Source organism: Gavia stellata, chromosome 18, assembly GCF_030936135.1.
Source record: "Gavia stellata isolate bGavSte3 chromosome 18, bGavSte3.hap2, whole genome shotgun sequence".
NCBI lineage: Eukaryota > Metazoa > Chordata > Aves > Gaviiformes > Gaviidae > Gavia > Gavia stellata.
In genome coordinates this window covers 1,509,432-1,530,529 of record NC_082611.1, presented here as the reverse complement: position 1 = coordinate 1,530,529, position 21,098 = coordinate 1,509,432, and the positions used below count along the sequence as shown (strand labels likewise).

The 21,098-nt window shown below is 51.4% G+C and overlaps 1 protein-coding gene across 2 annotated transcripts; it reads left to right on the top strand.

The window, feature by feature from the left end:
• The first annotated feature begins 6,861 nt into the window (after window positions 1–6,861).
• Window positions 6,862–19,583, top strand: SLC5A11 (solute carrier family 5 member 11). 2 transcript variants are annotated; one of them, XM_009811946.2, is made up of 15 exons: window positions 6,862–6,993; window positions 7,925–7,996; window positions 8,715–8,819; window positions 9,073–9,132; window positions 9,636–9,740; window positions 11,145–11,250; window positions 12,079–12,159; window positions 12,920–13,125; window positions 13,945–14,080; window positions 14,795–14,902; window positions 15,289–15,439; window positions 15,677–15,845; window positions 16,651–16,866; window positions 18,090–18,252; window positions 19,363–19,583. In XM_009811946.2, exons 1-15 carry the CDS (start codon window positions 6,862–6,864, stop codon window positions 19,581–19,583), a joined length of 2,031 nt encoding a protein of 676 aa, XP_009810248.1. The 2 variants fall into 2 exon arrangements, with proteins under 2 accessions (XP_009810248.1, XP_059682635.1); XM_059826652.1 differs by lacking the exons at window positions 18,090–18,252; window positions 19,363–19,583 and having other exon boundaries at window positions 16,651–17,334.
• Window positions 19,584–21,098: the final 1,515 nt, after the last annotated feature.

Here is a 21,098-nt window from a genome sequence, read left to right as displayed (position 1 = left end):
CTGCCCTCCTTTATTCACTCCCGAGGGCTGGAGTCCTGAGAGCCCCTTTGCTGTATGACAGTCGTTCATGCTGAGCATGCCCAGGGAACTCTAGAAGCATGCGTGTCCATCATTCAACAACGGCTGATTGTTGTTTAGATGACTTCATTCCCTCTGAGACATCGTCCCCTGGGATGAAAGGGTGAGCAGCATCCCGTGGTCAGTGCATGCGCCTCCGGGTGACACCGTGCCCCGAGAGCTTTACAGCAGCCAACCTACAGTGCGTTAATATTGTGAGGCATTACTCTGTGCAAAACGCATCCGTTGCCTTTCAAACCCGACACGCTCCAACATCCTTCCCCATGGAAGCGCTGCAGCAAGCCGTAGCGTAGGTAACCTTCCTCCCGTCTATCGCCAGAGCAAGAGCTCTTACTGCAGCCCCTGCTCCAGTACAGAATCACCAACGGGTGCATTATTTATGGGAGATCTTTGGTTTTCAGTATTTTTTTAAACCCTGCTGTAGAAAGTGAAGTATATTTTCACAAGTGTTCTCAGTTTATACAGCTTTAAGTGCCAGGTAGTTTCTAGCGTTGTGTTCCCAGAGGTCCAGCCCCGTCTGCCTCTGCCTCTCCTCCGCCCCGACGGCGGTGACAGGGCAATGCTCACTCAGCTCCTCTTTCCCTTTTGGATGTTGCACACTGCATTCAGTTGATTTTTTTTTTCTTTTCTAAAAACATATTCAATATTTAAACCACTGGAGGTTCTTTTGAAACTGTCACTCCAAATGTGAAAATGCTGTACATAGATTTTGCTACATGTTGTAACTTTCCAAAATAGTTAGAACTCCGATCCCTTTGGTATTTTTATGTGAATATTTTCAAAGAACCAGAACTTCTGACGTATGGTTATATTATTTGATAATGGGACTATGTATAGTCACAATTCAGTCTCTACCCAATGCCTATGTGCTATTCCTAAAATAAAGCTACTGCCTTCTGCCTCCTGACTGCATGTACCTCTGTGTTCTGTCAAAAATGGCTTCGTACGACAGCTGCGGGTGAAGGTGTGAGGAATTCCGCATCTGGCACTTCTGCGACTGCACTTCTTGATATTGGCCTCTTACACCTACAGGAGAGAGATGCAGGATCCGACCCTGCTGGATTTGGGCTGGTATGGGGAAGGTAACTGCATAATTGTGAAGAGAACTGCTTGCGTGCCAGGATTCAGGCCAGCGCGGTGAATATGAACAGCAAATTCTTAAAATAGTATGGATTTTTTCTGCAGCCTTCAGAAGAAAACATTTAGTGAGCGTATGAGCCAGTGAATTGTTCCCCTCTGGAAAGGAATTCTTGGCTGAGGTTGAGTTTATGTCCCCGGAGCAATTTATCTCCCTTTACGCTAACAGCAGATAGACAGGGACTGGTTTCGTATCAGATTTCCTGGTTGTAGTTTAGCTTGTTTACAGCAGCCTGCTCAATCACTGGGTCCTCCCTGGAGGCCATGGCAACATGTATTTAAAGTGTCCGAACCCCTCCTGATGTTTCTTTAGCCCTCCTGGCCGATCAAGCCTGCCTCTTCTGCAGCCCCGGGGATCTCGAGCCGCCCAGCCCGGCCATCCAACCTCCCACCGCACAGTCCGGCGCAGCCCGGGCTGCAGTCCATAAACCCCCACAGGAATGATGTCCCAGAGCCTCCTTTGCAGCATGGTACATCTGACAGTCGGCATCATTCACCGCACACGCTTGTTTTGCTGCTTCTTGATAACTGCAAACATTAGGTAATTTTTTTTCCCCAGAATCAGTGTTCTGGCTGGGCGCTCTCCTTTTAGCCTTGTACAGCCCAACCTTAACAGATTGCCTGCGTCAGCCTTGATCATGGGATCGTCTTCACAGGAAAGCCTGTCCTTGGAAAGGAAGTAATAACTCAGGCAGCAGCCCGGGGTCAGTGTGGGGAATGCAGCCGTGGCGTGGCTCCTGCCCCACGGGGTGCCACTTCCATCCTCTGACAGAGACAGGGAAACAATGACCCTGAAAATCCCAGGTTAGCGTCCAAACTTGGGATTATTTAAGGATTTTCACTCTTTCCTGCAAGAAATGGGGAAAAAAAAGACCTCAAAGAGAAAATGAGCATCTTTAGTAAAGTCACGGTGAGGACACGATCACAGCTCCCGTTGGTGGACTGGCTGGAATAAAACTGTACCAGGCTGGCATCTCCAAGCCAAACTGGAACCACATATGCACCCTCCCTCTAACTATCTTGATAATGGCTTGAGGGGCCACGGTCTGTAATTATTTTCCAGGTGCCATGAAAGATGCCAAAGAGACAGACAGAAGTTTCAGCTTCAGGCTGGAAGGGCTGGAAGTCAGGAAAAAGTGGCACAGACTGGGAGCTAGCACGAGGCACCTGGATGATGAATTTGAAGACCGCGAGGATCTGCCCTGTTCTAACGCAACTTAGGAAAATCTGGGGTTTCTGAATTCTAGCAGATCAAATTAAAGCATCTCCAATCACAAGATTCAAAGGCCTTTGGTGATGTTCATCAGAATTGTGAGTCGAGTGTGAAACAATGAGATAAAATACAGATGCCAGGTTTTTCCCACTTTGCTTTCTGGTTTCTTAGACTCTGGGGTGCCTTTTTTCTCTTTTTAACTTGCCTCCATGGTCTCTCTAGAAAACTCAAAGGTGAAGGTGAGAGCTGAATTCTTGATTCTAGCAGCTGAGATTGTCAGAGAAGGGGTAAGATTCACAAAACCTATGGTAAAAGCAGTGCAGTTAGTTGCAACATTAAATGACTCGTGAGTGAGACAAAAGCAGCACCTGCGCTCAAGGTGCTGCTCACGCCCGGCCAGCGACGCGGGACCGGGGTTCCCCGGGGGCTGCCCTGCTTTGGCCGAGACTTTCACCCCGGCGTCGCAGGAGAGCTGAGGACTCGCCACTAAAACGTGCCCTTGGGGGATCACACACAGTAAAATTTGGGTTGATAACTCCACCGTTGGGACATGGATTAGGCTTGTGTAAGGACAGTGCCCGTGCTCGATCTGCCCTCCCAGCTAGCGGGTTACCTGCCCGGCGCTGAGACATGGGGCTGCTCGGCAGTGCTGCCCTGGGGCTCTGCGCACCCCGATTTCACAGATGTATGAGCTGCCTCCTGCCACGGTCTCTCGCTGGGCTGGAAGGTCCCTCTTCAGCATCATTCTCTGCATGTTATTTGGCCGTAAGTGTTTATCAGGTTTTTCAGAACAGATGATGCCGAAGCCAAAACCTCCAGCCTGGTCCCAGAAGGGGACCCGATTTTGGGATTAACCTACAGACTCAGAAATGAGTTATGAACCCCACCCCACGGATGAACTCTGCTGTTCGTAAGGCTGAGGCATAAGCTTAGAGACAGGGCTAGCTGTCAGCTCCCCCCTGTGTCGCGGGCCGTCAGCTTGAGAGGACATCAGCATGGATTTTTTTTATTGTTACTCGTCCCTTCTCTAGCTGCGCAGATTGCTTAAGAGAATGGCTCTCTGTGGAGTTTGACCCATGAGCCCTGATAGTGAAAATAATACACTTCTCACCAGAGCCCTGGGAGACCGAAAGAGTAACTTCGGGCAATTAGTTTAACTTTGACTATAAATATTCCTTCTCATTCCTTGTGACACCGTTAACAGCCCCGCTGGCAAATCCCGATTCTCTGGCAATATTTAAGCTGCCTGTCAGTTGGCAGAGGCTTGGTGGTGCCCGGCGCAGGGAACAGAATGAGACCCAGCTGAGCGCAGTAAGTTCCCTTTCAGCTTCTACCTCGAATCGGGGAGCTCCGGTTGATGCGTGGGTTCGGGGCTGCTGCTGGGCTGCGTTCCAGCCCCGGCGAGGGGTGATGTCTTTAGGAGGTGGGTGGACCTGGGAATGCTTTAAAAAAATCCCATTGAGGAGGCATTTAGAGCGATACAGCCCCGATGGGTTACTCGAGACCCACGTGGGCTGCGTCTCTCCCGGGACCATTGATAAAGGGCTGGCTTCAGCAGCTTCATTTCAATGCCACGCATGTTCCTTCCTCACAATCTCTGGCGAGGAAAGCGCTGCCGCCTGTGCCAGGAACCGAGGGAGACCGGGCTGTGAGCTGAATTAACAAAACAGGCAAAATTTCCACTGGGCCGTGGCAGAGTTAGGATCTGAAATCACAGCAACCGAGCCTACTGCGCTTTTCCTAATGCCCAGCCTCACCCCCGGCTCTGGGAGCCGCAAGAGGAGCTTTAACCGGGCACCTGTATTCAGCTCCGGGAATTTCCCCTGGAATGTATCCTGCGTTTCCTTTCTCTGCTGCCGGGCACGACAAATGCCTGCAGAGCTCTGCCCCAGATCCGCAGGCATTTCGGAGGGAAAGACACAACGCTTTCCTGCGCGTGCGGCTGAACCCCGTGTGAGACAGCGTATGCCGCTGGCAGCGCAGGCTGTGCTGCCGGTGCTGACCACCCGCCTGCGGGCCCCGATACGGGAAGTGTCTCGGGATGAAAAGAAACAGCAATATCAGAGCTGCGAAAGAGAAAGTAGGAGGTGTTAGAGCGGGGTTAGCAACTTCCCAAGGCTGGCACACCAAACCCCGTTTTTCTTTTCCTAGTTAGAGGTTAAGCACGTCAGTAAAAACAGGGCAACAGCCAAGATCTGTTGCCTCTTGAAGAGGTAAGATAGCACTGATCTTCCGATCATCAGTGTCCTGCATCAAGCTCCCAAGGAATTCAGTGGGATCCGGGGGCTATATAAGGCACAGAAAAGGCTCTGCCAAGGTGCTGCAAGTCCCCGGTCCCAGCCCGGGGCTGCCGCTGCTGCCACTCAACCAGAACACGGCTCTGCACCAGCTCTTGTGCTGGAGGCTGCTGCTGTCTCAGGATACAACCCCCCAGCTGTGGGAAGCGGGTGATGGGATGGTATCTGCCACTGGAAAACTCCTTATTTATTGTCTGACCTTTCTGTAAATGCACGAGCCCAGCAGCCCTGCTCCAGCGTAGCCTGTGCTGCAGGACTGGGCGTTGCGGGGAGCCAGGGCAGGGCTTGTCCTCCTGAATACTGCCCAGCAGGAGGAATCTCTGCATCTCCATCACCACAGCACTTGTGACTCCGTTCCCTCTCTGCTTTGCGCACACACCTGGGCATTACATGTCCGGCGGTGCCGCCGGTGCACGAGAGCAGCCCGTTGCACTTCAGGCAAGTCTTCAGGCCGCAGGTGAGTTAAGGGCAGGTTCCAGCCGCAGTTCAACAAAGGGGTGAAGCCGGTGGAGGTTGTGAAACACGCGACCGAGGGACGGGGCAGCTGTTTCACTCTGTGCTTAGCTACACGCCGGGCGTTCAGAGGAAGAACTTGTTCGACCGCTTGTTGTCCGACCGTCCATGCCGGGAGCCCTGGGCTGGTGCAGGCCACCCTTCGCCCCACCTTCTTCAGCTTTTTGGCAGGGGGGGAGCTTATAAGTGTCGCCTTACGCGTGCAAAAGAGGCCAAAGGACTTGGCCAGCCGCGTAGGCAGGAGGAGGACAAGGACCAGAGACACCCAGCCCAGCCGTCCTGGCAACGCCGGGGCTGGACCTGGAGCTGAGCCGGCTGCGAGGCCACGCCAAGGCTGGGGAGTGCCGGCTCTGCCCCTCTTCGGAGGAACCATCTCCTCGTCTCAGCGGGGTAAGAGAAATAATCCCGAACCTGCTCCGTGGCCGGAGCGTGGCGGTGAGGTGCCAGGCCCAGGGATCCCTGGTGACCGACAACGGCCACCCCGAGCCAGGGACTCCCCGAGGAGCGCCTTGCCCCTGCCTTGGCCACAGCAGGGCTGCCACTTGCCTGGTGTCCTGCTCGCAAAGCGGGGCCAAGCCTGGGTGAGGGGAGGAGGAGGAAACGAGGAGGAACTGCATTAATTCAAATACCTGGCAAACCTCCCTGCGTGGACTTTATCCTGCCCCTCCTGCCAAAGGGCAGCAGCCTGGCACCACGGGGTGCTCTGGAGGGCTCCAGAGAGCCCTTGCAGGGTCCCACAGTGATGCCACGTCTCCTTATCAGGCATTTCCGGACAAGAAAACGAGTTTTTATTCCTGTGGGAAGCATAAGAGTACCTCACACACAGGAAATGCCTCTGCGGGCTGGTGTGCAGGAGGGAGCCCCAGCTCCGGCACCGGCTCTTCCGCCCCTTGGTGCCGGCCCCGCACCGCTGCACCGTCTACTGGTGGTACTTGCTGCTTATCCCCGCTGCCCTGTCCCGCTCTGGCGTGGCAGAGGGTCCGTCCATCCCTGTGCTCAGCGACACGCTGCCAGCCTCCATTCCTGATAAGGGAAGGCAGCCGTACTCGGGAGGAGACCCAAGCACTCTCTGCACGCGGGCTCGAGCTCTTGCTGTAGCCAAGGAGGAAAATGCCACCGCTGCTGGAGCAGTTCACATGTCTCCACATCCCAGCAGCTCGTCACGGGCATGTTTCTGGCAGCAGCTTCTCACCAAGGCCAGTCTGGCAGTGCTGCCACATTGGGACCCATGGGCTGTCATCACCGGCTATGCCACATCCCGGTCCTTTCCTCCGGCTGTTTCAGCTATTTACACCTCCTCTCTAATGCACCCATTTCTCCACCATTTAGACAATTACCCATTGCAACGGAAATCTGACCAACCCACGGCTGGCCTGCCTGCTGGCAGCACCCTCACCTCACAGAAAGGGAGTCACGGGTGAAGGCAAACGCCAGAGACAAGAGCCTTCTCCACAGCTCCAGCACGAGCAGCACCGCAGCCAGAGCCACAGAGCCGATAACCCCTGAATTATTCAAAAAACAGTCAACACCACAGTGCTGCCACACCCTCTCCTAACCATGTAACCCATTTTTTAACAGATATATGCATCAAGACAAAGAAGTACTTGGTCTGCATAAGAAACCATGGAGACCACCAGCAGCACTCCATCCTCTGTGACCCCCCCGTGGGATGTGTTTCCCCAGAAGACGCTGGACTCCATAGACATTGCTGTTCTTGTGCTGTACTTCGTATTTGTCCTCGCGGTTGGGCTGTGGGTAAGCAGATACCGTTAAAAGCTTTCATATGTGCCCTGTTATATGGAAAAATATGGCTGGTTTAGCCTCAAATGATTTTACTTGGCCTTGAATCAGGCCACACTTCACTGGATTCAACCGAACAAGCGGAAGGGTAGACTTTACAGGTCCTTTTCCTCACTTCAGCCTGGGGAAGTGTCCTCACTGCCCCAGAGGAGAGCTGTTCAGCTCTAGTGTTTGCCAAGGTTTTGAGAATCCTTGGAAGGAAGCGGTCGTCTAAGTACAAAGTATTGCTAATAATAATGTTTTGTTCATCCAGGAAGGAATCGCTGTCCTATAAATCACCTGTGCTTGTCCGCAGTGGTCTCGACAGCAGATTCCGTGAATTAAAAATACCATTCCTATATAATTAAGGCAGAAGGACATCCTTTTGGCACGGCTTTTGCAATAGCAAAAGCACAGTCTGTCTGTCATAAGGCAGAGATGAACAGTTGCTCCCTTCAAATGTGGTGCATTACTCTCACAGTGTTGCATGAAAGTATCTGAAATCCCTGAAGAACAGGAGTCAATGAGTAATACGTGCAATGCCGAGCATTTCTCCTGGCTCTGCCTAATAACCAGGGATGTGTGTCCACAGTTCTTGTCCAAAATTGCTTGCCTTCCTCTCGGATCTGGAGTGATTTACTTTGCTTATCACAGAAAACATTTAACCAGGATGCTGAGATGATAGAAAACTTTGCGTGTGGCTTACGGCATTGGCTGGTCCCCTGCCTCGTCTGCTGCTCTCTCGTCCCCCAGGATTTCCCAGCAGCAACTGCAGGTCCTTCAAGAAACCCTTCGCTTTCATCTGATGACAGGACAGAGTCTCCCGCTGGGGAAATCGCTTGGTGATGCTCTGAGCAGCACCTGAAATGATTGCTGAAACCTGTGTTCTGCTTTTCTGCTTTCCCAGTCCATGTGGAAGACGCAGCGCAGCACTGTCAAAGGCTACTTTCTAGCTGGAGGGCAGATGGTTTGGTGGCCTGTAAGTATCTTTATCGTTACACTGCTTGTGCCCCTAGGCTACAGCAAGGCTGAAAAGCACTTCTGTCCAAGCAGAACTTATTTCTCCAAACAATAAAAAAACCCAAAAGCCTTCCATGTTTTGCAAAGACCCAGTTATAACAGTGGGGTTTTTTTCCCTATTTGAGACTGGGGAAGCGGAGCTGCAGCAGGGCACTGCCACAGCCCTGCGCCCTGCGTGAGCCAGCCCTCCGGCTTGCAAAGCCTGTCGGTTCTGCGTGCTTTGATCTGGAGATTTCCAGAATTAACTGGGTGGTCCCAACTGTGGCCGCAGCTTTACGTTGAGCCAGTCTGCTAGGTGGGGTATTTCATTAGGGCTGGTCTGGTGAGTCAGTATGTACTAATGTAAGAACCTGATGACCTGACATTTCTACTTGTTACCTCCACCTTCTGCTCTGCTCCCCCACAAGAGACTAGACACTGTTTTGGAAGCAGCATGGTCCTAAACATGCCCACAAACAAGTGATAGGCAGTGAATGATGAAAGAAGCTGGAGAGAGGTGCCAGAGCGTGTGCGTGTGCCTACACGTTCACGTGTAGGCAAAAGAAGAGGGTGGCAGAGGGTGACAAGGATTTCATGTCCTCCATAGTCACGAGTGGGGGAACAGCATCACGGTGTTCTCACCAGGCTGAGAACAATGCCTTCTGCCAGGGCCAGATCTGATTTCTATCTTTCTCCAGGTGGGCGCATCCCTCTTTGCCAGCAACGTTGGAAGTGGCCACTTCATCGGCCTGGCTGGGTCAGGAGCCGCTTCGGGAATTGCCGCAACAGCCTACGAGTGGAACGTGAGTGTGGCATGGCAGCTCTGTAGCTGTCTCCGTGCTGTACAGGGCAACTCCAACACCACCGAGTTGCCACACAAGGGTATAGGTCTGGCAGCTCCAAAGGCTCAGGCTCCTGTTGCACGAGCTAGAAGTCACGACCAGCTGCTGGGGCTCTGAGGCCTCTGAGGGATAACGCAGTCCCCGTGTCCCCATTGATCCACACGAGCGCAGCCTTGACCAGCATCGCTGACCTTCCTTTCCATTTGCTTTGCAGGGGATGTTTTGTGTTTTGGTGCTGGCCTGGTTGTTCCTTCCAATTTACATAGCAGCAGGAGTAAGTAGATGGGATGTTGTGTCCATCAGTGATTCGCTGGTATTTAAACCACTTGTTTGGCTCATGGGCTTAACCATCTCCTGCTGCAGCTGTGCTTCTGGAAGGCAGGGCATGAGCCACGGTGCACCCGGCTGCTCCGGTGGCCTGGGCTAGAGGGGACGAGAGCTGCTGCCTGGGAACAGCAGCGAGGGTTGGGGTGTGGGGGTCAGACCGCTCCGCTACCCCGCAGAGTTGCTCCATCTCCCGAGGAGATGGACGGAGGCTCTCATATCGCAGTTTATCGTGAGCCTTGTGTCAGACGTCATAGCAAAGTCAGTGCTTGCTAAGCTGTTGTGCCGGCCTAAGTAGGCAGCTGAGAACCACGCACCGGCACTGTGCCACTGGCAGGGCCGTTCTGGTCTCATACCAGTGCAAACCACTCACACCGGCTCGGTGGATGAGCCCTCTGCAATTCATGGGAGCGACTGCGTACCACCTTCTCTGAGAGCATGTCTTTCGCGTAGGTTACTACCATGCCGGAGTACTTACAGAAACGTTTTGGAGGCAAAAGAATTCAGATGTTCCTGGCGATTCTCTACTTGTTCATCTATATCTTCACCAAAATATCAGTAAGTAGAAAAAAACATGGAAACAGACTGAATTAAATTCACTTTGGAAGCACGCGCTGATCAGCGAGGTTGAGAAATGCAGCTACTGGCCCTTCCCTATATTAGCAGAAAAGGGTGTAAAATGAAAATACCTGAGGAAGCTAGACTATAGTTGTTTTGAGAACCTACACAAAAAGAATAACTTTTTTTTTTCCCATTAAGGACCTGAGTGCTTGCTACAGTAGGAGGGAAAGCTAGGTGCCAATGTCCTGAGCAATAGTTCATTGAAAAGCGGAGTTATGAGCGTGGATGCATTCGTCGTTAGATTTTGTACATCTGGCAGCTTACCCGGTTTCTTCCCTTTGCATATTTATTGCCTGCGCAGACACCAAACGCTGTTATGTGTAGGATGAATAAGAACGTAGGAGTCGGTAGGCATTTAGGCGAAAAGACTTTAGTGATTTATTGCACCTGTTTGATATAGTGCCTTCAATAAATAACCGATCAACCCTTGCGCAACACCTCACTAGCTGTTTATTAACCGTGCAGCAGCGCGTGAATCTGTGAAATCAGACAAGTCCCTGCCGGTGTTTTTCCTGTACGAACGGGGCCAAAGTGGGACGCGCTGTCTGACACGCGCCTGCCTGTGCCTGTGTCCCCTCTGAAACAGATGCTAATCACAGGGTTCAGGTGGCACCGAGGAGCTAGGCTCAGGTTCTCCTCTAGGAAAAACTAACCATTTGATGGAAATATCTGATAATACGAGTCCTGTATTTGGGATGCTTTTGTATCTGCCTGTCATTCCGTGGTCTGCAGGTTGCCTACCCTAAAGCTCTCCTAAAACGCAGCATTTGTATGTAGCTGCAGAGCTAGTTGGTCAGGGCTGGCTCCAGCCCCAGGGACACTCTTCCTTATTATCCTGCTGTCACCGCGTCAGCAGGGAGGAATTCGCTTTATGGCAGATGGGTGCTGGGGCTGGCGGCAGGCCGAGGCACCCGGGGAGGTTTGCACCGCGGGTGCTCCGGTGCCCCCCAGCACAGCTCCCCCCCAGCTCGCTGGTGCTCCGGGGAAGAGATAAGCTCACCCCACCCGAATGCCTTCTCACAGAGCGCTGTGCGTGCTCCCCCTCGCTCGGGACAGCTCCATCATCGCCCTCCCTGTCCCCCGTGACCAGCAATGATAAACTGCCTAAAGGCTGAAGCGTGCCTGGTCCTAATGCACAGGAGGCAGGAGCTGGGGCTGCACAGGGGTGGGCCACGCGCGGAAAACACTGCGGGGAGCCGGGGGGTCACGAGCAGTTACAAACCAGACCGGTCCCACTACAGGAGGCAGCTTGGTCAGCTAAATGCTCACACTCCCTGGCACTACCAGCTTTGAGGGGCTCGGTAATATCATTGCAGCTGTGGTAACTATCTTTTTCTCTAGGTTGATATGTACGCCGGGGCCCTCTTCATTCAGCAAGCCTTACACTGGGACCTCTATATCGCTGTGGTAGGCTTGCTGGCCATCACAGCCGTTTACACCGTTGCGGGTACGTGGCTGAGTTTCAGATCATACCACAGATCCTGCTTAGTGAGCTGAGGGCGGTCACGCGATGCACCGTCCATCCTCGTGCTCGTGGTATGAGTCCCGCGTTTCCCATGCAATCCGGTTTTGCCATGAGAATGGATAATGGGGGGAAAAAAAGCAACTGATAACTTGCCTGTTAAGAAAAAATTACCAGGTAAGAGTAAACGAATACCCCTTATAAGGCCATAGCAGCTATGGATGCATGTCACTTCTGCTTTAAGGAGAAGCTATGCTCAATGCATTTGCACAATACATTTTTCCTCCGGGCATTTTGGAGGTATGAGTGATTAACATAACAATGAGCCGTGTAATCCAGAAAGCATTGTCAATCTTGGGTGCCCTTTCAGGGCTTATGAGTGGCCAAATGGAAAAAAGCCATGCATGGAGTAAGCAGCAAATCCCAAACAAATAAAGGTTGCTCCTTTCCCAGTGCTCACCCCTGGTGATGCTGCATATAAAGATCCTCCCCCCCTTTTTTTTTTTCTTCTCCTCCTTATTCAGCTTGGGATTGTTTTGGAGCTTTTCCATGTATTTCCCGTAGAAGTACTTATACTGGACTTTGGCTTTTAGTGACAAAATGGTGACTCAGTATGATTCAAAACATGAGAAATTTCAGCCAAGTATCATGCACAGGAATTGGCCAAACTGCCCCCCAACACGGTCAGAACACGCCAGCCTGCCAGGCACGGGGCTCGGCTCACGCTGCTTGTCAAAAACTTCTGCAAAGTGTGAGACACTACGACAGCACAAACCCAGTTTCCTACAGTTTGCTGCTTCTCTGCTCTCGTAGGTGGCCTGGCAGCTGTGATATACACAGACGCTCTGCAAACTCTCATCATGCTGATCGGGGCTGTGACTCTCATGGTCTTCAGTGAGTGTTTCCCTGGGGTTTTATTATGAAAACTATGCTAGAAGCTTTACCAAGTACTACAAACCCACCGGATCACCACAACTGATTACTCGGTTGATGTTCTGGGAACTGCTTTCTACATATTTTCCTGTTGGAATATATGCTTATACAAATAATCTTCCAGTAGTTCTTTTTGTGGTAAAAATGCATGAGTACTCCCTGAAAAATCTCTAAAGAAATATGTTCTGAAGCAGTATTATATGTGAACAAGTACCTTCTCTACAATTACCTGAAAGGGGGTTGTGGGGAGGTGGGTGTTGGTCTCTTCTCCCAAGTGATGAATGACAGGACAAGAGGAAATGGCCTCAAGTTGTGCCAGGGGAGGTTCAGGCTGGATATTAGGAAAAATGTCTTTGCAGAGAGAGCGGTGAAGCACTGGCAGAGGCTGCCCAGGGAGGTGGTGGAGTCACCATCACTGGAGGTGTTCAGGGAACGTGTGGACGTGGCACTGCGGGACATGGTTTAGTGGGCATGGTGGGGTTGGGTTGATGGTTGGACCTGATCATCTTACAGGTCTTTTCCAACCTTAGCGATTCTGTGATTCTGTGATTCTCTAGCCAGCAGTTTTAGCGTTATGCTATCCTGCAGCCTAATGTTAGAGTCAACAGCTTCCAATTTTAAAGAATACTTGTGGAGGATCACCCGTAGCAAGCTACAGAGACTGAAAATCAGAGTACCGACCCTGGAAGATGTGATAACTGCCTCTCATGACCTATTTTAGGCTTTGTTGAAGTTGGTGGTCTTGAAGGTTTGCAGACAAAATACTTTGATGCCATTCCCAGCACCCGCAAGGAAAACAGTAGCTGTGGCTTGCCAAGAGAAGATGCTTTTCACATTTTCCGAGACCCTCTTAACTCTGACCTTCCCTGGCCGGGAGTTTTGGTGGGAATGACCATCCCATCCCTGTGGTACTGGTGTACAGATCAGGTGGGTTTCTGCTTATTTCTTTGTTCGGTTTCAAAAACATGTTATTGGTTGTTTGAATCTGATTACAAACCTAGGGTTTGCAACATAGCCTGGTCTGGTTTACTGTTTCTGATGGGAATTTAGTAAAATCTGATGGTTTCAATCCTAAAGATGCAAAGCTTGATATGCACAACTAAATTTTGGGAATCGTTTCAACATAAAATGGGGTAAGAATGTGTTTGTGAGTTAATCCCAGTCTATAAAGATGTTTTTGTTTGGGTGTTTTTTTTTAACTTAAGCCCATCACTTCTTGTGAACCACCTGTGAACTCACTCTTTCAACCTTCCAGGGGTCTGACTGCCATCTCGCCTAGTGACAACATCAGAGCCAGCAAGACTGAGGCCCTAAGCAACCTCCTGATGTTCCTGTAGTACTCTCTTATTTAACTCGCTTTGCTTGTTTGAGGCTCTGTCCTGCTTTGACAGGAGGGCTGCTGACCTGGCCAGGCTTAGTCATCGGGTCAGGGAAGTCCCCACAAAAGAAGAAGAAAAGAAAATTCTAAGCCTGAGTATGATCAGTTTAAAGAACAGCTTATGCAACGCAGTACACTGCAGAAGCAAGGCTCAGATTTGATGACACAAGCAGTGCCTTTCAGGTCTACGTTTCTGTAAGATCTGAAGCAAGAATTATAAAGCTCCAGCCAAGCTCTGTGTTCACCCTTCTAAGATTTCAATAGTTTAGAGGAGGACAAAGTATACACATGAATGCAATCGGTATCACATCATCTGCAGCTAGCTCCTCTCTGCTGACAGCAGACCAAACACATTTCTTAATTTCTAGGTCATCGTTCAGAGGTCCCTTGCTGCTAAAAACCTCTCTCACGCCAAAGGAGGCTCCTTGATGACCTCCTACTTGAAAATTTTGCCCCTCTTTATGATGGTAATGCCTGGCATGATCAGCCGGATTCTATTCCCAGGTAAGTGCTGAAGGAGAGATCTGTTCCCTCTATTTATCGCTACTTGTTGTGCCTACTCTGCGGAGCTGTAACAGCCTTTACCGAGTAAGTTAAGATGTTGCAATGCATCAAACGCCCGAAGTATGAAGAAATTTTCTTCCTGTTGGAAGCTGGAGAATGTGCATCCTCCCACAGCAGACCCCAGACACATACTGCACAACGCACCACCCCGTGTGCCGGAGCTGCTACCTGCAGCTGCCCTGCATTTTGACCATGCACTTAGGCCCCTCCTGCACCCAACATGTTACTCCTCCTGGAATTTAAGTTTGAGGCACTCGGAGAAACCCTACCATACCACCTTGAATGTTGTAAACTGCTCACCGGGTAGGAAGGTGTGGATGTGCCTGTCCGTGAGGAGCTGTGCCAGAGGTGGGCGGATAGCCTTAGTCCTCAGGTGAGCAACATTCCTAGAGAACAATTAGACATTCAGAGCGGGTCAGCTACCTACACCGGTAGGATCTCTTGCATGGAAGGGAAAAAAGGGAAAGCAGGGAAGCTCAGTGCTGCCCTTACCTCACTGTGTTGGGATAGTCCTGCGTTATTTGCTGGAAGCTTTCCAATATCCAGTATTTCACTTAGAAAGGCGTTACAACAGTCACTAGACTAACTTGTTTAGATCTATTGGTTTATTGTGGATACGGAATACTGCCCCTCACTCCCCTTTGCTTATTTTAGATCTGGTGGCTTGTGCAGATGCAGAAATTTGCCGAAAAATCTGTGGCAACCCGTCTGGCTGTTCTGATATTGCTTATCCTAAGCTGGTCATAGAACTTCTGCCTGTAGGTAAGGAGCCTGGTAACGGTGCTGGCACTGATGGGCACGCCCCAGCCAAAAGGCATCTGTGAGAGAAGCTCAGAGAGGAAAATACCCTGCAGCTATCATTTCAGTGGGCTTGGTGAGACAGTGGCAAGGGACAGAGTGCCACAGGAGAGATGGGTGATGATCCAGTATCCAGAGATCTAATTCAGTCAAATTCAGATAAGAGATAAAGCACAGATGTCTAACAACGAGATTCAATTGTCAACGCCTCCCCAATCACCACCATTTTAAAATCAGGGCCAAAAACATTTTAAAAAGTCTGTTCTAGTTCAAAGAAGAATTTGAGGACATCTTACAGTGGGGTTATTGGGGATTCCTCAGGGCGGCTGTACGTCTCCTTCTGTTTTCAGGACTCAGGGGCCTGATGATGTCAGTGATGATAGCAGCTCTCATGTCCTCCCTGACTTCCATCTTTAATAGTGCCAGCACCATTTTCACCATGGACCTCTGGAAACATTTCCGTCCTCGTTGCTCCGAGTGGGAACTCATGATCGTTGGCAGGTATGGAGAACAAGGACACGCACATTATTTCAGAGCCTGAGCATTAGAGACACATCTCAGCACACCTTGCAGCCTGCTGCCCCTGTACGGATGCGGTACCTTCATATTGCACAGGTTTGGGGGAGGACTAGAGTGGGGGCCTTGTGGTTACGAGAGACCTGAGTTGGAGCTTGGCAAGCTGAGCGATTGGAAAAGAACGGCCTGAGCTAACAGTAACGGCATCTTTTTCTTGCACAGGGTCTTTGTGCTGCTACTCACTGTGGTCTCCATCCTGTGGATCCCACTGGTGCAGGCTGGCCAGGGAGGGCAGCTCTTTATTTACATCCAGTCGATCAGCTCCTACCTGCAGCCCCCCGTGGCAATGGTGTTTATACTGGGCTGCTTCTGGAAAAGAGCAAATGAAAAGGTAACAACCCCGTTGTGCTCAGCGCAGTTACCTCTGTGGCCTCGCTGGCCTCACGGGAGTCCCGCAGTTCAAACCCCCACCCCAGGCTCCAGTTCTGCCGCCTTTTGCAGTGTTTGGGAGAACGAATGTGCCCAGACCTCTGCACAACCCAAGCAACCGTCACTCACCCAGGAGGGAGCAATTCCGCCTGTTTTCCAAAGACTCCACTGGCATTTCAGAAGGAGTGAGATGACTGCATCGCTCCGTTGCAGGGTGTGCTTCACAAATCGCGGAGCCTGTTAGGGGCTTATTAGCCATCACCTTGTTTATTACATAGATTTGTATTATCTGCATCGGGGGGGGTACAGAAGGCACAGTTTGCCCAGGGAGTGAAGGAGCCAGACTGAATGGCATCAGGGGTCCAAAACCTCCAGCTCCTCCACGAAGTCTGGTGCTGGGTACAGGGTAAAGTCTTCTCAAACCGGGCTTCGGTTAGGAGGAGAGCAGTTGTCAGACCCCAGGGTTAAGGCAACCATTACGATACAAATGTCGCTCTTCAAAGTATTCGGGCATAAGATGTTATCCTTCCCCTCCACACCAAAATTAATGGTCCACTTGACCCACGGAGGAGAGGAGGTACCGGGCTACTGTAACAGCACTGGCAGACCTAGATAGCAAGGGCAGAAAAGGGAGGAGAGGGAAGCCCACTAAGAAAACAGCAAGGAGAAAGCCTGGCCAGCTCGTAGCCTGAGAACGTGGGTATAGCCCTGGATCCTGGGTGGATTCATGCTGCTTGCGCCAACAAAGGATGCCGTTCCTTTCCTAGGGCGCATTCTGGGGCCTGGTGATCGGGCTGCTGCTGGGCGTCGTTCGGCTGGTGCTGGACTTCATCTACCCAGAGCCCCAGTGCGGCGAGACCGACCTCCGACCAGGCGTGGTGAAGTACATGCACTATCTCTACTTCTCCATGGTCCTGGCCGCGATCTCCACGCTCACGGTGCTGGTCGTGAGCATGCTGACAGAACCCCCCTCGGAAGAAATGGTGCGTCACCCCTTCAGATTTCTTTCGTTATTTGTAAATGGTTTCCAGGATACCCCACGCTACATCCATGGGAATAATGTGGGGATAAATAATCTGGAAATGGAAGTTTCCATTCATTCTTTATTTATGATCACACTTGCAATAACCTGTAACAGCAATCCCTCCTCGGCTCCAGCACCCTGCTGCCATTTAAGATTTTGGTCCCACAAATCCAGAGTCCCACCCTGGAAACTGGGCAACAGTAGATGCTGCAAAGAGCTGTTCTTAAGTTTCAAACATGTGTGTTTAATCTATGACAAATTAGCTTTTTCCCTCTATTTTCCAAGAAATTCCAGCTTCTGGGTCATCTTTATCAACTCTCTTACTAACTTAGTGAGGAACCATTTTTACTCGCAGAAAAGAGAAATCAAGGGCAGAGAGCACACTTCCTCTGGAACAGGTTTGTGCCAGTTTGACTATTTTCAATAGACGTACTGAGGCTACAGGAAAACATTAGTAGCAGAAAGGAGGGACCTTCAGAAATCATACAGCCAACGCATCCTCTTGCTTCAAGACAGGACAAACCTGATACATTTCTGAAAGACCTGGTGACTTACTCTTAGAAATCCCCAGAGAGGCAGAATGCCCGGGGAGGTGTGCGATCAATTCCAGAGCTCACCTGCCCTCCCAGTAGCAGTTTTTCCTCATCTCCAACCCCAATCTTTCCAGCTTCATGTTGTGCTCATCCCCTTCTGTCCGCCCTATCGCTGATACTGAGAACATTCCTCTTTAATGAGTCTTTTACATATTTGAAGAAAATTATCATATCTCCCACCTGTCTTCTTTTCTCTCAACAACCCCAGGTCTTTGAATCATTCCTCCCTGGCCACAATTTCCATTCTTTTTGCTCCCTTCACTGATCTGCTCTCAGTCTGCATCCAGTGATGCTCCTGTGCAGAAATGTCTCCTCCTCAGTAACAGAGAGTGAAGAATGCCATCCTTCAGAGAGTGTAGCTGTACAAACAGCTATCGCGTGCCAGACAAAACTAAACCCAACATGCCGATGGTAGCCATCGCTTCTGCAGTTACCAGCTGAACACTTGGCTGTTCTCCTGCTCCAACAGAGCAGGAGAACAGATTTCGGCCCCTCTAAGTATTCTCTCTGCAGGCTGCTGTACTGCTAAGGTAGTCCTTTAAACAACCGTGAAAGCAGTTTTCTTTAACACCACTCTTCATGCCATCAGATAAGTCGGCTTACCTGGTTCACACGTGGGGATCTACCAGTCAAGAAAGACCTAGCAGTCAGCCCTTCCCCTGATGCTGCAAAAGGAGTGTGTGAAGCTGAGCGTCCAGCTCTCCAGATTGATATAAGCATTGCTTCTGAAAATAGTTCAAATGATAATAAATGTAAGTGCTCCGACGTCGTATTCAGTAACACCTACACTTAACAACACTAGGCATTATGTAAAGGCTTTGAAGACAAGAAACGTTAAAACTACTTCCGCTGGATTTCTGTAACTTCAGGGCATGCTAAAAGGTTTTTACCTGACAGTGTTACCTAAGCAGAAGTTTAGTTTCTTTTCCATCTCTTGATGGCATTACATATGCTTGAAATCAAGAAGGAGCTGATGGGAAACAGAAAGCCATGCCCGTTATCCTGCACTAGCGACCGGTGCTGCTTGCACCTGCTGCAAGGAGAACTGGTTGAAAAAGGGGAGGGTGGAGGAAAACCACAATTATTTTCATGAAATTCCATTTCTGTTTTTCAGTGATGTTTTCTGATCGACTCTAGCAGCAGGGAGAACCCAGAGCCCTGGGCGGAGTTCTTGACAGATCAGTGAAGGAGGATTTACATTTTTTAAAACTTGTACTTGTCGGTATTAGGTACAAACATACATAGCAACTCATTCTGCATTTTCCAGCGATGATTATCATCACTTGGTTTTGCCAGGCTTGGGACACTGTTTATGTAACTTTGCAGCTTTTGCTGTGTATTCCTTTGATCTCTAAAAAGCTGTTGAAAAGATGAGTAAGTTAATGAATTACTGTGCGGCTCTCCCAACTGCTGGGAAGTCTCACATTTGTTGTGCATGAGCGCTGCCTTCCCAGCATTTAGCCGTGTATGCCCTAACCCACACCAGAGCTGGGAGAATTCGATTTACACGTGTGTGGCGTGGAGTAACCCTAAATGGACTAGAGCATGCACTTGCAAGAGGAAGCTGATGGGTGCCAAGCAGCTACAGCTGAGCTTTTAGGTTCGGTCTACTGTTACCATTTCTTAAAATGTTGGGAACAGCAGAACTTGAGCTCAGAGCTCCAGGGAGGAATGAAATTGGTCCTACAGCCCCAAAAGATGCTAACTGAAGGGCTTCCTACACCTCAGCATAGCTAGCGTATTCATTTAAAGAACACTGGTGCATTTTTGCATCAAAACCCTTTGTACAGGACCACACTGATACATTCCTGGGATGTGCTTTGTTGGTGAGATTTATACCTCACTATTGACTGTCTTTTTAGGTACGACTAACGCCAAAGGGAACTCGAAGCTGCTGACCACCTTTCTGTGGCTCTGCGGGATGGAGCGCAGACAGGAAAACGCCGAGAACGTGGCACCAACTAAACCCGAGCCACTTCCCGTGGCTTCCCTGGAGGAGAAACCGCTGGTGAAACACGTCCTGAACATCAACTTGCTATTATGTGTATGTGCCGGGCTCTTTCTCTGGGCCTACTTCGCATAGCAGTTGGCTATTCCATTCCAGATGACATCAACTAATTTTAATTGGTGTAAATAATAATAATTAGCAGAGGGTTAATGTAATTCTTAACGCTTTCTAAATTTTATTTCTTTATTTAAGAAGACAGACCCTCCTCCCTAATCCTTATTTCTAATGGGGGCCTGGCTGTGGAAGGTGCTGAGCGCTCGGCACCATCACTGCCAGACCCGAACTGACAACAAGATGGGTGTAAAGAGCTAAGGAAGGCAGAAGATGTCTGTCTGGTTATTTTAAATATTTAATTGTGCTCTTTGGGGTTAGAGCACTGCCTGGAATTCAGGAAGTCTGGATTCTGTTCCTATTTATGCCTCTATAACCAGCTACAAGCACTTGTTTCCTCTTTGGTTCACCTCCGCTACCCTGGAGGGCTGAGTGCCCGGCGGAGAGCCAACGCCTGGTGTCTGGGCTCTGGCCGAGCAGTGAGCCGTGCCTCGCTGGCTCAGCCGTGCCGGCTTAGCTTCCTCCGTCAGCGCAGCGGGCGGAAGTGCTCGCACAATTAGCGCTTATGGGACTGCTGACATTTCTGCGCGTTGGTGCTGAGTTAACGTAGTTCTCGCAGCCTCCCCGCGTTGCAGCCTGCCCGCGTTGCAGCCTCCCCGCGCGGCGCGAGCACCGCTGCAACAGCAGGGCTGGCCAGCGAGCCGACACCGACCAACGCCAGCGGGGGAACTGCCCCAAAACTGTCATCAGGGACACCTGAAGGAACTAAACCAGCCCAAACCCACCGGGTGCTGCCAAGGACGAGGGCAGGGCCTGGCGGCACCTCCTCACCTCCTGGCTGGGCACTCCGCAGCCATTCTGCCAGCACCTCCACGCCGTGAAAACCCTCGGCCAGGACCAGTGACCACCTTTCACCCAACGTCCTTCCCCAGGGGAGGACAGGCGGGCCGGGCTGTGCTGGTGGTGCGATCCAGCCTGGCCCCCGGGGCTTCGTGTAGCTGCAGATAAACTTATTAAAGAGCGAGAGCTGCTCCCTGCCTGCCTGGAGTGTGTGGGGCTGCGGGGGGGCTGCCCGAGGCCTCGGGCCCAGCGCGAGCCGCTCGCGGGCTCCACCAGCCCCTGGCGGGCTCCAGGCCCCACCAGCCATGTTGGAGGAGGTCCCGGCGCTGGGGCGGCCGGAGTCGCCGGAGCCCGCGGCGCTGGAGCGGCAGAGCCTGCTGGCCGTGCGGCGGGAGCGGCTGGACCATGTGGCGCAGGTGGGGAGGCGGTGGCGGGGCCAGGGCCGGGCCTCCCCGCTGGGGGCCGGGCGGTGCGAGCGGGCCTCGTCTCGTCTCGCCTCTCCTCTCCTCTCCTCCCCGCAGCGCCGGTTCCCGCTCCACAGGCTGCTGGTGGTGGCCCGGCTGGGCGAGGGGGTGGCGGCGGCGGCGGTGGCAGGTGGGTGCCCCGGCCGGGGGGGACGCGCAGCCCCACGCAGCCCGCTCGCGAAGCCACTCTCGCGAATCTCCCCCGGCGCGGCTGAGCGGCTTCCCCTTGCCACCA